The sequence below is a fragment of the Fopius arisanus genome, unplaced genomic scaffold, assembly GCF_000806365.1.
Source record: "Fopius arisanus strain USDA-PBARC FA_bdor unplaced genomic scaffold, ASM80636v1 scaffold00023, whole genome shotgun sequence".
Taxonomy (NCBI): Eukaryota; Metazoa; Arthropoda; class Insecta; order Hymenoptera; family Braconidae; genus Fopius; species Fopius arisanus.
Window position 1 is genome coordinate 1028789 of NW_011887762.1, and position 18401 is coordinate 1047189.

General features: G+C 36.7%; 2 protein-coding genes across 7 annotated transcripts in view; both read left to right on the plus strand.

Annotated features, from left to right (window-relative positions):
* The window catches only part of LOC105264554 (LIM domain only protein 3), a 393511-nt gene that overhangs the window by 286577 nt on the left and 88533 nt on the right, over window positions 1–18401 (plus strand). The gene's annotated exons all lie outside the window — the stretch shown is intronic.
* Window positions 2828–4153, plus strand: LOC105264553 (uncharacterized). Its single transcript, XM_011301493.1, has 4 exons — window positions 2828–2981; window positions 3058–3356; window positions 3501–3764; window positions 3835–4153. Exons 1-4 carry the CDS (start codon window positions 2927–2929, stop codon window positions 4024–4026), a joined length of 810 nt encoding a protein of 269 aa, XP_011299795.1. The 5' UTR covers window positions 2828–2926; the 3' UTR covers window positions 4027–4153.

The following is an 18401-nucleotide window of genomic DNA, read 5'->3' on the forward strand; positions in this document are numbered from 1 at the left end:
TCCTATGTGAACCTAAAATACTTCAAGAAAGTTAAGATTAATCCGGTTTTTAAACGATTTAAAGTCAATTTTTTTTGGTTTCAAAATGCATTTTTTTTTTCAATCTGCGAAAAATTGCTGAATCTTTCACTTTTTGTTGAATTTTCTTGGTTCACGTAGGAATTACACGATTGAAAATGGAAAATTTCTTTTGGTTTTTTGTATCCGATGAAAATTGCGACCGGCATCTTGCCCGCCACACACAAACTGCTCACTCGAGGCGCCTCCGTAAATGTCGTCAAACATGAAGAATATCTCATGTAAAATAATAAAAAAAATTGAGAAGACTCTTCAAGTATATACAAATAAATCCTAAAAGTCTCATTTGAATCAAACATTTCTTTCCTTCACAAAAAAATTCTTGAAAATATAGATTTTTTGACGCCTCTAAAGCAGGCTCCCCCCTTAAACAATTTTATTACAAGGCTAGACTCGATCAGAGTAGGTTCGACTCTGGTGACCCGTAAGAGAATAGATTAATAGGTTTTAGACCAAGAAGAGAGAATTGACAGAACCACGGACTACTTACTTTACTGCCTCGGGAACTGCTCTGCTAGACTTGGTTGACAATCACACAGAACACAAGAGTTCAATTGACAAAAATATATTTTAACTTAAGACAGTGCAACCGCCGTATAATATACGTATAGACAACGGAGAACTTATCCTATTATCGCCCGATGCGAGAGTGACGTAATTTTTCTCACGCCAGACACTTGTTGAGGGCGGCCCGAGTGCTGCGCAACTCTCTTGACAAATTTTCGTAAAGGGCCCCCGCATTGGCTCGGGCCTCTCGGTTGAGTTTTATTTTTCCTAGTTGACAATTTTATTTTCGACAACCACTAATTCCCTACGAATTCCCGAGGCTGACGTTGGGGAATTTTATATTCGCGTTACATTTTATTATTTTTTAGTAAACTTGGCAGATCCTGTTTAATTAATATCGCTCTTTAGCGCCCTTTAATGGTCTTTCCTGGCGGAATACGCCTTCCACCTCCCCGCCGTTTCCGTTGAAAAGCATTGAAAAATACTGGCAGATATATTAAAAAAAAAACTAATTTCGCAGAATTTAATTAATTCACAAAGACGGCAAAATCAATAATTTTCTTCTTCCAAAATCAATTCAGGGCTTAACAGAACATGCCTACGAATTTCAACGAATCCACACATCATCCTATTCAGAAAATATTTTTGTCTAGGTTTTAATTTTTTAATTTCGTTTTTTATGAATCGCGGCGGCTATTTTTCTCACTTTATCATTTGGTGGACGTTTCATGGGACGTTCCCCGATACTGGAACTATGAGGCCTCCCAATACTGTCCCAACTATGATTATACTAGGACCCTTAAAATTGACATGGTTATAAACTTTATTGGATTTCTAATTCGAGTCCATGACTCGGCTTCGAGCTACCTAGAAATTCTGGCAAACCTGACCTACAAAAGACAATGAGACCCCTTCTTTTGTAGTCATTGGTCTAATTGAAGTTGGAATCTAGGTGAGCACAGAGAGCGCACTTTGCGGAATGGACGGGATGCTGCGGACGACCGTATAGGAACGGGGCTGGTGACACGCGTTTTCTTGGTCACGTATTTTTCAAACCCACTCTTGTCTGCCTTGATGAATATATTGAAGCCTGATGCGACTGGCTCATCTGCACACTGGGACAGACGGTGAACCACCAGTTTGGAGATCTTGGTTAATTCCAACATCAACAACTAACATTCCCTTCTTTCACCTCAACTGAAAAAAATCAGCGAAGGATTCACGAATTGAATGTGTTGTTTTATTTTTTTCTGTTCGAATATCAGTCAATGGATTGATTTGATTTGATTTACATGAATTCCCATGTAGTTATGTGACGTCATTATAAATGAATGAATTAAAAATTCATTTAATTCGATGATATTAGTGAATAACATCGGATAATACTCATCTATTCCACTCACATTATTTCATTTAAAGAGTTGTTGCTGATATCTTCTCATTTTTTATATTTTTTTGATGAATTTCTGGGGCATCGTCGAACAGAATGTCGTGATAAAATATATGTTCAATACTCACAATCTCTGCTGGTCTTTTCTGCTGATCATTCCCTGATTCTGAGAACTGAATGATAGATGAAGTTTAAGCATCGACAAAATGAAAATAATATTGTAAGACTATGAGGTTGGACTTCATATTATTTGCTACTATAAACAATTTCGAATTTGTCCGAGCCGAACAGTACATTATTATCGGCCATTTTTTCGCATTGTTAATTTCGAATGGAAGCATTGTAATTGCTTGAGTTTAAGCATGCAATTTCTCATGCTTAGATGACTAATGTCGAGTATGACAGCCTTCATATAGCTCTTTCATTAAAGCATCTTAATCTTTTCGAAATTTCCGTTTCTTTGGGTAATGAAGTTTTTCGAAAAATATCCGTGCGTATGCATATCTGTGACCAAAAAGTTTGTTGACAATTATTCCAAAGATAATTTGTCACTTTCATTGAACCCAAACTTAATTGATTTGGTGCAGTATCCTTGGTGGAGTTCGATGAAAAGACGATTAAGTTATTTAGATGTTTTGAGGCGAAAGTTCCAAGTTCCCATTTGCGGCAATATGCTCATTTGTGTCATAATATTCATCGTCACATTCGGAATTCTCCGATCTCCGGTAATCTTTATGATTTTTTGGAAATCGTGAGAACACGTATAGTAGTAAAAAATAATTACGTAAAATATTCTTTACAACCATTTCCGTATTGCTGTGGACTTTTCGTATAAAAGAGCTTCAACTTTCGTACATTGCATCGTATAACGAAGATTTTAAACCGTAAAGCGTGAATACACCGAAGTGGTTTGCATCTGTTTTTCTTCTCAACTACATCTTGAGTTTCGCAATGAAGACCAATTCATTGTGCTTCATGATATTGCTGCTTCTCCGTATTTCTCACCGTAAGTGTAAACGTGATTGTATAATCATTAATAATAAATAATCAGATTATTGCCTAATTAATTGCTTACTTTTAAGATGCTAGAAGTGAGCGGATAGAGTCTTCTGACCTTCCATTCATTGTATCCATATGGTTGAACGAGAAGCCCCACTGTAGTGGCCTTATCTACGATTCAAATCATGTTATCACAACTGCTTCCTGTGTGCAGGGAACTCTACCTGATTTGCTAATTGTACGTGCCGAAGGCATGGTGCTTCCATATTTTAATGAAACACATTACTCTGTTGGATCCTATGTCACTCATCCATCATACAGCCAAACCGGAATGCAGGGCAAAAGTGGTTCATACACCAGAGATGATATTGCTGTCATAACGGTATTCAATTTAACATTTAATTGAAACAATTTTCAGTTCTTTGGCATGATCTCGATATTGTGAGACAGCTTGTGTAAATTATAAATCCTGGAATTATTCACCACTATTAATAATGATTTCCTTTCTCATTCTTCGAACAAATAGCTGGTCAAGCATCTCCCCTTGAGTCATCGTCTTCCTCCAGCTTCGTTCAAGCAAAGTCGAGGATGGCTCATTTCTCTATTGAATCGTCGTCGTTCTTATAAATATGTCGGATGGATTCGACCTGTCTACGTATCCCGGCAACCACTCGTTTTACATGGGTCATATGTTACCCTTGATCGGCATGGTGAAAAGAAAGATACCTACTACACAGCAATTTTGCCAGATATTTATTCATGTAGGCGGCAGAGCTTGACGAAATGTCAGGTGAGAACAATTGGCTCTATTGAATAATCTTTGTTTTTAGCATTATTATAATTATTATTTAATTTATTAGGAAAATAGAGGTACACCGATTTTTGCCAAGACAGATTCAAAAGTCATCGCTATTCTAACAGATTTAAGTTTTACACGGAATGGAGCGATATTGGGGACATTTCTTAAGGTGAGAAAGTACATGACTTGGATTCAGCAGACTGTCGACAGAAATCCTTTTTTGACACCCGTGGAATTAGATGAGATCGAGTAAATTGATTATTCTTATTCATTGATCATTTCAGTGAAGTGAGTTAACATTTTTAATGTCACGTTATGTTTTGCTAATGAGTTATCTTCCTCATTTCAAGAAAAATAAATAAAAATTGTCTTTCGCACGAGCTGATGTAAAAATTATTCTGTTCTCTCCTTTTCTCTTTCGCATGCAATTTGACCGATTTTTTGATTGTCTAATTTCAATAGTAAGTTGACTAGAATTTTATGAAAGCACATGAAGCACTCAATGGATTGCCATTTGTTTTTTCTCAAAATGTTCATCTTACTGGGCTTATTCGTCATATCTTATTTGTCATATCGTCTTATTCGTCACATCGAGCATTAAAAATATGTCTATGATGTTGCCATTTTTTCCTTTTTGCTTCCGAATGGAAGCATTGCAATCGTCCGATCCCGACCGGAAAAAAAAAATTCTAATTTTGCTTGGAAAAGATGTAGAATGGTCTGAAATGTAAAAATACAAAAGTTTTTGAGAATGTCTGTGCGTGGTGCCCCCTGGCCAGGGGTGATTTTTTAGTTAAGACAAGTAGGCGACAACAATTATGTCATTGTGGAGGATTTAGCGAAATGTATAGGTATATTTTTTTGCCATCAATAAATTGATGGCGGGCTTCCGAATGATTTTAACAATATATTTTTCCTCGTCAGGTTGGATCTATTATGAATGTTGAATGGTCGTAGCAATTAAGCAACTATTAGACTAAAATTTTCAAATTTAAAAAACGAATTCGATCCTGATATTCTGAGCTATATAATCATTTTACACTAAAATTTGAGTATCTATATACTATCCATTGTAGGGATAAACGGACGATTTCGTCGAAATTTGCAGTCTTAATAGCTTGATTTTTGTGCGGATGAAAGAGCGAACAACATTTTTTTTTTAATAACATAAAAGTGTCATGTAATCATATAACTATGATTACTTACAGGACGCATTTTCCAGTTTTTGATTAATTTCAATAGTGCCAAGCATGACGAAAAGAATGGAATTAAAAAAAATGCGTACAACAATTTGAACTGAAAAATGAAAAAATCTGAATATCTCAAAAAGTTTGTATGGGCATCTATATATATTTCAATTGATAATGACAGGGGACATCGAGACAAAAATTTTCACATAAAAAAAAATGAATTCGGTTAAGTCAATTTTGAGATATTCCACATAATCATTTTACACTAAAAATTGAATATCTCCGGAACTAATCAGTCAATCATACTCATTTTCAATACCATCCGTTGCAGTGATAAAAGGACAATCTCGTCCAAATTTAAAGTTAATAGCTCAATTTTTGCGAGGGTGAGAATGCGTACAACAATTTGAACTGAAAAATGAAAAAATCTAAATATCTCAAAAAGTTTGTATGGGCAACTATATATATTTCAATTGATAATGACAGGAGACATCGAGACAAAAATTTTCACATAAAAAAAAATGAATTCGGTTAAGTCAATTTTGAGATATTCCACATAATCATTTTACACTAAAAATTGAATATCTCCGGAACTAATCAGTCAATCATGCTCATTTTCAATACCATCCGTTGCAGTGATAAAAGGACAATCTCGTCAAAATTTAAAGTTGATATCTCGATTTTTGCGGGGGTGAGAGTGCGTACAACATTTTTTTTTCAAAAACATAAAAGTGACAATAACTATGATTTTTTCCAGAGTTCATTTCCAAATTTTTGATTGATTCCAATAGAGCCAATCATGGCGAAGAGAATGAAATAAAAAAAAATGGAATACCTTCATTAGTTTTGGAGATATTTCGAAAAAACGATTTATAAACAAATCACGATTTCTCAAAAACGGCTTGACCGATCTAGCAGAATTTTCATTCCATAGGTAGCCTCAACTCTTACCTACTATTTGACAAAATTTCAAATTTTTTGGAATTTTTTTACCCTCCTTTATCTTTTCTTAACTAAAAAATCACCCCTGGCCAGGGGGCACCACGCACAGACATTCTCAAAAACTTTTGTATTTTTACATTTCAGACCATTCTACATCGTTTCCAAGCAAAATTAGAATTTTTTTTTCCCGGTCGGGATCGGACGATTGCAATGCTTCCATTCGGAAGCAAAAAGGAATTGATTTGGAGCTATTCTTTTTATTTTCAAATTACCATTGACACTAGTAAAATGATCAAATCCTTCATTGTGGTCCACCGTTCTCATTCTACCCCTGCAATTTTACGATTCAAAAATCGTAAAACTAACTAAATAAATCGTTTCGTGTGGAATAATTTTATCTGATGCACGTCGGAAGCCGGAGCAGCACCGAGAGCTGAGATTGCCAGCCTCTCATTTAAAGCAGGGCCCGGCAACCTAAGCTCATCGGGATTACATGACTCCCAAACTTCGTTAGTGAGAGCTGGGAGAGGGGCCTCACAATTTTCACTTTTCCATCAATTTGTCATGTAAATATCAACTTTTCATTCAAAATAGGTACCGATATTAATAAAAATTCTTTTTAATTGTTTTCAAGGCAAGGAATCACTCTTAAAAATTATTTCGAGTGCAAACGATTTTGCAGCAATTCAATAAATAAAATAGAGCAATTGTTCAAAATTCTGACGTGGAGGGATAACTTTATAGTCCTTCGTGAAAAAATTAATGTAACTCTGATGAAACTCGAAAGTCTTGGCAGTTGAGAATGAGTTCGCTGAGGTTGCTTGACTCTACGGATTTTGGAGAGATATGAACAATACTCGTGCAATTTCAACTTAAGGCAAAAATTGATTAAAACTTATTAATTTTCCGTTTTCAGTATAATAATGGAAATAGCGAAGGATAGACTTGGGATTTCACCTAATAAATGACTTTGATTGTCGATGAATATCGATGCGTAATGGAAAAAGCAGTTTCAATGATGCACTATCAAATAATGAAACCGTGACAAATTATTATTTTTCACATTTAGAGTTGCATTACTGGGATAGAAAATAATAATTGCCGAAAATCATTTCCGAAATATATTCTCCAAATTTTTTCATTGCAAAGTTAAATTTCTCGATTTTATATTTAAATTTTGAAACTGAAACTTTGCGCCCATTCCGGTGGGTCAGTCATTTTTGTTTAACTCGCCACACTACGTAACTCACACATTTTTCAACGAAAATAAAACATATCACTGAGATACCATTTTTTTATATCTCTTCCATCATTTTTCGTACAAATAGGATGTAATATTCAGGGACATGCGTAAAGAAAAATTCAAGTACCGTTATATAATTATTATATCGAGATAAAATAAAATTTTTATACAGCGAAATGCATTTTCAATTTATTGTAAATTATTACTCACGCGGACGTGAAAAAAAAATGTATCGTTACGCGGGGAGAAATATTTAGGAAAAATTACGGAACGCCGCAGGACAATTCTGTGACTTTAGATGAAAATTACGTGACTGTTCCGTGAAATTTTCAACGACCACATTTCGTTCCGGAATTACGGAAAAGACGCGTAATTTTTATTGAGTATTCTCTCCATATATCTATGATATTATTTGAAACCATACATACGAAAATTAATGGACAGTGGCCCTGCGATTTCAGCCAAAATTGCATATTCACTCGAATTGTTTCAAAACTGTTATATCACTCAATGAGGGGCACGTACGGAAAGTCAAGCACAGTTGCAATCTGATGTCCTTATTCCATTATTAAATATTATCCGAGGAACGGGAATAAATGTTTACAGGCCGAGCTGCTTTAAATGCATTTTTTATACGCGCGCAAAAAAATACTTAATAAAGAGATTATTTCATGTGACAACACGAATGAGTGACTATACTAAATAAACTATACCTAAATAATGCGTGCGTTAAGTATTTAAAAAATTTAGCTGTGTATGAAAATTCATGCTAGCGGCTAGGGCATAGATGTAGTATAATTTTCGAGTCCTTTCCAATGAAAGAAACTTTCTGGACATGTACTATAAAATTTGCTATACTTTTTTTTTACAGTGCATTTGCTCTATTCACAATTTCCTTGGACCGAGAAATAAGTAGAATGTGTCTAAAACAGCTGAGAACGAATCGACGTGCAGCAGTTAGTCCAACTGTGTGTCTGTAGCTCAGATCTCTGGAATTGACGACTCCAGGGAATTAAAAAGTATTAACAAAATTCAATAGTTCACTCAATATTTCCTAACCTAGACTGGTAAAATGAAGGACCCTTAGGCACGTGAAAAATTACCAGCCATGCCGAAAACGAGGTTGCTAAGCACGTGGATAGGGGTCTTTTATTTTACCTTGCGTGGTTAGCACACCATTTCCCGTTTCGGCGTAGAAGAAAATTTAGATCGATTAGATGAAATGTCAAAGGGACGTGTCACCTTACTGGCGCTGGGAAGAGGAGATAGTTTTTGAATCGTATTCTTTTGTTACTCTGAAGTGATTCCCGTCTGCATCAATTTGATTCAATCGTGTACAAGATATGTTAAAGTGTATAATCGATGCTGAATAGAATTGGCAATTGTATGATAAGATTGATACATGAATGAGGTTCGTTGCAGATGGAAATAAGTCCATGGCAAATTTCACTCAAGGACACACCCGTTCCATCAATCCTTTTTTTTCTCAGAGTAATATACGTGGATATACGTGGCCTTTCTTGCCACTGTATCGTAATTGTTTTCATTGTATTGTATAATTTATATTATTTTTCTTACGAGACCGAACGCGCGCTCCGCGCGCCGTTTGATTCCGTGGTGTTGATGATGACGTAGCCAATTGACCAATGAGAAATAGGGTTACGAGTGAAAAGTCTTACGCATGAAGTTAGCCAATCTTACTCTCGCCCAACTTAATTTTGGTGTATCACCTTTTATATTTTTTCTTAACGCAGACAGATCATCGAAAATAATCGAAATCTTTACCCAACCTCGCAATAACAAAATGATAAACAAACTTTCAGCTCCGGCAAAGTAGCAGAGAAATGCAGGGGGAGTGAAACGCAATGTTTTGTATGCATACTCACGTTGCAGTATCGTAACTCGATGACGTCGAGCCTCGTTACCGCTGTGTAATCATGGTACCATTCCCTTCCTTCTCCCTGTAACAACATGTCCTGCACGAGGGGACCCTTAACGTTTGTCAAAGGGTCGACTAGAGGACTTGTATCACGCAACCTGTGAATTAAAATAAATTTGAGGGCATACAGTCATCTAGATTAAATAAATCTTCAGGACAATAAATCAATGAGAGGAGGGTTACAATAAGGAGAGTTATGAACGCATTAGCCCAATCATTGCAATTTTTTTTAACGAAGATATATTTTTTTTACGACACGAATTCATTAATAACTCTAACTGATGCATTCGCTGCAGTATAATGCATATGTGAGTACTCATAGAGCCACTCGCACATAAATCCATTTCCTAATAATAAAATCATTCCTCGATAAATCGATAAATGGCTATTTCATTATCGCCAATAATCAGTGGAAAATTATTCTACCATATTTATACAACCTGAAATGATTCGAAAATGTGGGGGTAAAGGGAAAAGTGAAGTAGGATGCCCGCGTGCCATTATCTATATACAAATGCTCCCTGTAGTGAATTGGTGTGTGCGGGATGCGTAACACGTTTGTCGGTGTGAATCGAGACTCGGTGGAAGCTATTGTTTATATCCGAGGTAAAAATTAACGGACCATTCGGTATACGCTCGATTCACCGGACCCAACCATACCAATTATTATTCTGATTGATGAAATTCCTTTAATTGTCACGAGGAATGAAATTCAGCGGGCATTGCGAAGTATTTGGAATTCGTGAAGCATAATTCATCAGCCATCAATTTTGAAATCAATAGGATTGTCATCGCATGTTGAGTTTTCACGGTGGGAATAGTTTTGCAGGTGTCTGAAAAATGTCAAGGGATGGAGGAAGGTGGTATCTGCTTCAGACAGGTTTCAATTGAACTGATACAATATCAATTGTCATGTCTAACGTTACTTGACATGTATATTCGAGAAATGGTGTTGCGATGGCATTTACACATGCTAGGGACATCAAATTCTCTCGAAACAGAAAAAAAGTCAACCGTCAAGTACGCATTCTCCAATTTAATTGACTAGTTGAAAATCATAATTTGCGGTTCAAAACACCAGTCCTATTACCGATTACCTGTTTGTGTGTGAGCAATAATTTAATATTCATGAGTCAAATGGAAACAAAATCTGCAATGAAAACGACCATCTGTGAATAATAATATTAGTAACTATATAATGAATAATGTGAATAATATGCATGTGAATAATAATGGTAATGATTATTTTTCGCGTGGATGAGATGACAGATTGCTCCTCGTGGGCTCGAACGTCGCCCGGAAGGGGGCTCAATACGCTAAGCGATGATACAATCTTCTCTTAATCGCTCTTCACTAGTGCTACCTTTGAATTACGGTGGCTAAGTACCCGAGTGGAAATTTTGGTCAAGTTCTAGTCAAGACTGGATCAGGTCATACTTGATGATTGATCCGGAAGTGACACGGTAACTGGATCAAATTTTGATCAGACATGTAACGCAAGTTTAAATCAAGACTTGATCAAACTTTTCTGATCCGGTTTAACGGTTCCGGATTTGATCAAGTCAAATGTATCTAAATCGGATGACTGGAATATCGAAAACAATAATAAATATTAACCATAACTCACTTAAAACAAAAGATAATTAATTTTTTTTATTATATCTGACCGCTCTTAATGAAGCCCGATTGTAATTAGCGATGAAAAAACCCTATTATTTTTGACAATGCTGGGGATCGAACCGAGGAACCTACGATTACTAAACTTACGCCCTAACCACTGGACTACCGCACTATTGTTTTTGAGTAGATTCTTTTTACCTACACAATCTGCAAGGGAGTATTTGATGACTTTGAAATTATTGCATGTACATTCTGAGCGAGAAAACATATTCGGTTCAAATTTTATTTCATTATTAAAAGATAATTATAATAATCATAACACAATGAACAGATGCAAGTTTGATGATTTTTTTAGACTCAAGATAATGCGCTCTTATGTTTGATACTTCACTATATATATTGCCCTTGCTTCCTATACATTTGTGATTCTTTTTTATCGAGCTATTCAATTGAAAATCAAGGGAATTGAATCGGAAGGAGAACAAATTGTGTTGAGGCAGCTTGATCTCAGAGTGAGATCATGTTTATCTGACTTGCTGGGTCAAAACTTGGTCAGGACTTCATCAAGTGTCATCTGATCAGGCATGTTTGACCAGAACTTGATGTAAAGCCACTTGTAGTTTATAGGGTCCAATATACTGGCTCGAAACTTGATCAAGTTTTCATCAAGTGTCATCTGATCAGGCATGTTTGACCAGAACTTGATGTAAAGCCATTTGTAGTTTATAGGGTCCAATATACTGGCTCGAAACTTGATCAAGTTTTCATCAAGTGTCATCTGATCAGGCCTGCCTGATCAGAACTTGATCTAAATTCGCTTGTAGTTTTTAGGATCCGAAACGTTGGATCAAACCTTGGTCAGGTTCTGATCAGATCTTACCTGATCAAGCGAACCGCACTGAAACTGAATCAAGTTCTGATCGGACTTCAAGTAGACCTGAACTAATTTCCACTCGGGTAGCCGAAGAAATCCAATGATGACAATCGTTTGCATCTGGTCAACCAATATTGCAATAAGCAAATTTCAGATGTCAAGTAAATGGTATTGTGTTTGAAAATAATAAGAATATAGGAAAGTCACTAATTACTTAGTAGATTCACATCATGAATTTTATTCGCCGGTGATTATAATTTGTATTATTATTCTGTTGCATATTATAATATAGATTTGTTTTTTTTTTACTAGGGGTAAATCTCCATTAAACCACGATTTATACAATTTTCCTGATGATCCATGCGTGACCCAGGTTACACCTTTTTGGATTTGTATTACTTCAAGTTCCCTCGTATGGTATGATGGGTGCTTGTGTAGGTATACTAAACTACTAATCTCCACCTCCCTTCTAAAGGTATAATTTTTTTTTATTTATGAGCTTTAATTAATTGCAAATCATTAGCAAAAATGAAAAATGTACACGGAACGATTTATTTAGTTAGATTTACGATTTTTGAATCGTAAAATTGCATGGGTAGAATTAGAACGGTGGACCATAATGAAGGATTTGGCCATTTTACGATTGTCAATCGTAACTTGAAAATAAAAAAAAATAGGTCCAAATCAATTGCTTTTTTTTATTACATTGCTGAAGAAAATTTCGAATTGCGTTGGAAGAAAAATGGAGTCAATTCCAGAGAATTGTGCCATCGTAGAATATTAAAAAATTCCGTTCCGAAAAAACCTAAAAATGTCAGAAACATATGCGAGCATTCGAGGCGATAAATACTAATTTCACATCGTAAAAATGATGAGTCGATCATGAAGGAAATCTTTTCTTTTTTAGGACGAAAAAGCCAACTGTGATGGCTTGTCCTTGTCTGAGCACGACCAATATCTTTCGACATGCGACGAAGCAATGAAAAAAAAAACGCGAGCATGGAGCCTTCTGTTTATTTCCTTATACGCCATTTGTAAACATCACTCGCTGCTTTGATATTTTGTGAGTTCACATCGTAAAAATGAAAATTGCACATGTAAAAATCCAGGGGTGCTGTAGCAGTTAATATCTTGACTGTAAATATTGTTTCTCTCCTTTTCCGTAAAAAACGAAAATTGTGAATAAATTATCAATTCCGGTTGGTTGAACAATCTAAGTTATTCTTTTCCTGAATAACCGATAAAAACATGGATTTATTGTACTTTATTACTGCTACTTAATGAAATGAGCATAGTCTTCAATTTATTTCGGCTATCGGAAAAAAGAAATCAAATTTGAATCATAAAATTTCCGAAAGTAATTACATTCCCCCCTATTCCATTGACAAATCATTCAGATCCTAAAAACATTTTTTAAAAATATGTACATCGAAATTTGCTCTCTCTTCTTTTTATAATTACAATTCGTGATGTTTGTTAACATATATTTTGCTGAAGTCGCCATTTCGTCCGCGGTTACGATTTTTACATTGTAATTTTTCTTATTAAAAAATTCTCTATTAAAAATGATATAATAATATACGAGGGAATAGCGAAATGAGTATCAGCAAAAAGAGAATCCATATTGGGGGATGAATCGCTAATGTATTCACAGCAATATGTGCATTTGGTTAAGAAATTGATTATGTTATTATTATTTATTAATTTACGGATCCCATCCGCGCGGCGTAGGTGTTACGCAAATGGAAAAGCTCACAATTCTTATTCACCTCATAACCGTAGTGAGTCTTGGAGGTTGAAACTTTGGATACAAACCGTTTGAACACACTGGTTCTCTCTTTCCTCCCCTGACCAAACCGTCCACTGCATCAATTTCAACTTTGCCCTCCACGGCATACCTCCACCATTTTCTTCCACTTAACTTTTTCGACGATAAGAAAACTAAGTGGAAGAAGGAGGTAAAGTCGAATATACGCCAGACGCGTAGTCAAAGTTATTCTTTACTTCGTTAGGCCCTTGAATCGACCCCACTGAGACTGGCGATAGGGTCTAGGTATTTTTTCTTCAAGTCGTAAAAATTATGGGAGAAGAGGTTGGGAGATAACCTACTAACATTATTCACGGGATAGATTGGAAGCGAATGATCAAGTCCCTGATAAAATTCAGTTCCTCTCGAGGATAAAAAGAGTTTCTTTTATTTTTCCTTCTTTCAGAAATACTTATTCGTGCGATGAAAAATAGGGTTCGCTACTCATTGGAAAGGGTTTTTTTAAACTCGTGGCATCATATCACTCCCCCTTGGCTCAGGTCAAGGTCGGCAACCTGGGCTCGATATATATATATATATATATATCTTCTTATTTGAGAGCAAGGAAATGGGCATTATTTACTTAACAAAGCTACTTACTTTAATTCAATTTTTCTCCCTCCTCTCGTTTGACCGATACCGACAAAGGGCAACCCTGTCATCGAGCGTGAATTTTAAACTTCACAGCAATTTGAGATATGAATATTTATTTTTCATTCAAAGTAGGCAGTAATATTAAGATTGTTTTTAATGCCTTCGTGATGAGGAAGCAGCCTTATGTTCAATAAATGAAATAATTAAGTTCACGTAGTGTTGAATAAACGACACCCTAATTGTGATGTTTGTAGAGGGAATTGGTGGGTCAATAATTCAATATAACCCGGTAATACTTTTATGCGTATAGATATACATGTATATAGATCTACGTAGATATATATATATTTTACGTTTTGTGTTCGGCGTTACAGCAGAGGAAGAACTGAGAGCGAGTCCCCGGAGTCGAGGGGTTTTGAATACCACATTTAAATCTGTTTTATCGATACACAATAAGAATTTCAAAGAGCTTACGATGGGAACAGGGCTGGCAAAGGCTGGGAAAGAAAATTATCTTTCATAATTTTCGGTGGCTTCACAGTGGTTTAAGAGGCTGTTGATGAAGTTGATTTGAGAACTTGATTCAGACTGCGGATCCAGGGGCTGAAACCACCAGAGCTCACTCGCCCCTTAGGTAGATCTAAAAAGTGGAAAAGCTTAGAACTTGATATTTTTTGAAGTCTAACGCTGAAAAAAAGGACTTTACCAGCCGTTCCAGGCCCCACCGTCTCCTCACATGTTTAAATAGTCAATATTCCTCTCACTGAAAGATGATATGGCTAAGCTTAAAAAACCGTTATATTGATGCAGAAAACTTTTCGTGTAACAAATCTAAATTTCTATAATCTTCCGACAAACAAACCGAGTTAGGTCTCGGTGTGGCTTCTGTTAGCCCTTGGCAAAAGAGGTCGCTTCATTCTCATAAAAAATATATCATTGCGTATTTTTTAGGGTATTTATCTACCAGTGTATCAGAAATATAGTCCTTAACAAAATGCAAATAAAGACACCAGTTCCTACATTTCCTGCAAGATTGGTTAGCTTCTGCAACATTGGAGTGAAATGTAATTCTTGAGAGATTCTCTGGGCGAGAGGGAGCGTTTTCGTTCATGATATTGTCGACAATCGCAATTAAATAACGATTGATAATAGTTCAAAAATACTTTCCAGCCAAAATGCCAAATTCATTTAGTAACGAAAGAGAATTTCCCAAATTTCAGGCTTCAATCAGCCTGTCTCCCCAGGACTCTCTCGGCCCTAGACATCCATCCTAGAACGAGGTTATGAATTCAAGACTATCAATAAGGCTTAACCCCACACTTGCCGTCGATTCGTACCAGGGAACCCGCCCAAGAGATCATACAATGTTTCTATTATTTATACAGGGTGTTTCAAACTATGGTGAGACTATGCACCTAAATATCTCCTGAAGACCCAAGTGACAGGAAATATTTTGAGACATCAATTCTAGGGTTACAATTTGATGCATGCATTTTTTTCAGCTACATGTAAAGATAGTCTTTGACGAAGTCCCGCTGGTAATAATCACGTGGCGTAGGATCCGGCGATCCCGGAGGCTATGGAATGGGTAGATTGCGGTCAGTCAAACGATTCGCGAAGGCTACAATCAGATGATCCCGCATAGCTCGAGCAAAATGATCTTTACAAGTTCACGATCTCCATCAGTGCTGGCAATTCTAACCAATGATATTACTATGAAAAAAGTATGGACCAATCGCTGCCTCGTCGACGATACCACATCACGCCTTCAGTTTCCAATGATGCTGATGATCAATGTGCTGAATTCGCTGAGGATTTTCCCTTGACCAATAATGAGAACTGAGTCGATTCAATGAACCAGCACTCTGAAACTTTCCTTCGTCACTGAAGAGAATATACTGGGAAGAAATTCGGATCCTCATTCAGTATTTGCAAGGCCTAATTACAGAAATCAACACGATTCCGCTGGTCTTGCGCGGACAATGCTTAAGTCACGTTATATGACACCGGTGGTATCAGCCAAATCGGAGGAGCTGTGTTCCATGGTACACCTAAATCTCATTCGATTTCTCTCAAACTGATGTGCGGATTCATATCAATCATACCGAGAATGACAATAGCTCGAGGATCATTAGGATTAATACCTTGTGGTTGTGGTTGTCAGCGTCTATAATTTTCAGCTCTCCTACAATTTCGTTAAATCTTTCGAATCTCTGCATATGTGGGATGGCGGCGGTGATGGTATCGTTCTCAACATGTCCTGGCAGCGGATCGATAGAATCCTCGACACTCTCCTATTGCAAGTAAAATACCCATAATTTCAAATTCTTTCGAATAACAGAATCTTGGAGGTAATGGGGGATTCTTTGTTATTGTTTAGATTCTTTTTCCATTTTTTTACTCATTTCCTGGTTTTTCCTTTTTTTCAGCGACATTTCTCCCCTTTTTCTTTTCTTAAACGTTACCCCTACTTCGGTGAATTTATACGGAGAAGAAAGGGCTTTGACCTGGGGCATAAAGGCGCATTACCCGATACAATGCGCTCTCGTCTACCTTTCGTCTTGTACTAATCGAGGTCGCACGGCTTGCTTTTAGAGCAGGGGTTGTCCAGCCCTGCTCCCCCCTCTCATCTCTCGCCGAACAAATGAGAAAAATCGGAAAATAGTGACGAGTTTGTCGTTGAAGACGAAAGAATAAGTACCCTCCCTCTCCGCCTAGGGTACGACATATCCATCGGGGAATTCTGAAATATGTCTTCACGAGCGGAATTGAAGCCATTTGCCGCTTTGGCGGAGATTATTTAACAATTCTCCTTGAACAATAGCCATTCTTTGGTGAAGATTTTGTTGGGGGAAGGTTGATAATTTTTCTCCTATTGAGGAGGTTTATTGAAGAGTGTCTTGTTAAGTAGTTCCAGTCAGGTAGAAACGAGAAAAGTAGATACGTCATTTTGTACTATTTCCGCGAGCACCGAACGGAAAATTGCTCGAATTTCATGGAGAAGTGGTACCTGGAATTGTTGATTAACTGCAGCTTCCAACCGTCGAGTTATTATGTTGCGGATACTGACCTGCATAGTTGTGAGGGACTCATCAAGATAACGATGTATAACTTAATTATTGGCAATAATTCGTCCATCGATGCATTCCTAAAGCGATCCACGGCTCCGTGGAGGGTTACTCAGGCAAATTCTACCAAAACTCTTGAACTCTCAATACAAAGATGCGTAGGATGAAGAGTAACATTTTATTAAACAAAGATTAAACGAAAACAAGAAGACAATCCATAAACAAACGAAAGAGTTGCTAGCTTTAGAGGATAAGATCTTGTGAAAGAAAAGGAAATGCAGATAAAAACATAGTCAAATGAATTGGTTACCATATTCGTTACAATACACACAGTGTGGGCCAATTCTATATGGGGTATTCAACTAAACGAGGTATAAACCGATAAACCTCTTCGATTGTATTACTGATTTTTTCCCATACTGTACACATCAATAGATTCTACCATTTCAATTTTTCAAGACTATTTAATTTTTTTCAGCTTTTTTGACGATAATACGACTGCGCTAACATTTTTCATTTTTTTTCAGCTTTTAAGAACGTAACACCCGTAAATATTGACCGACCTAGAAATTTTTATTTATTTTCGGTTTTTTATCCCGAATTAAACCAATATGGTTATACTTTTTTTGTATATCACATCCATGAGATTTCTTTTCTAACATGGACCCGATTTTTTTTTTAATGCAGTGAATTTTCTGGTATCAAAAAAAATAGTTTCGCCAGAGAGAATCGTGGTTCTCCCACTTTATATCTATCAATTAAGTTTGAACCGTTTTATTAATGAAAATTGCATAATTGTAAAATTTTCTAAACTATTTGATATGGTATTTATAGAATTATAGAACACTCGTTAACTGATGATATTGTTTCATCGAACTATTCGTCATTAATTTCATTCGATGTTCTAAAATGTACTGCTAAAACCCTGAAATGTTCGTACCAGTTATTCACTTTTTCCCAGGTAGGAATTCCAAGCTCCAACAACTGGTCCAAGCTTGGCTCAACCTAGACTTGCCTTGGCTTTGGCAACCAAGCTTGGGCCATATTTCACCCAATGGTTAAGCCAGGCTTCAGCCAATGTTGAAACATGAGCTTTGGTTACCAGGCACGGGTCAGAAATGGGCCAAGACTGGCTACCAAGGGTTGGTCAGCAAGGGACGGCCAGCCTTTGCCCCAGCTTGGTGGCCAATGACTCGCCGGGACTGACAGACGTTCCTGGGACGACAACTCCTGGTCCACGTTCGGTTTGCCCTTTTTCGATCAAGCATCGGGTAGGACGATCTTTATCCAACATTGGACCGACCATGGAAGCCAAGGCTCAACCCAGGCAGGAATTGACAATTGGCCCAAG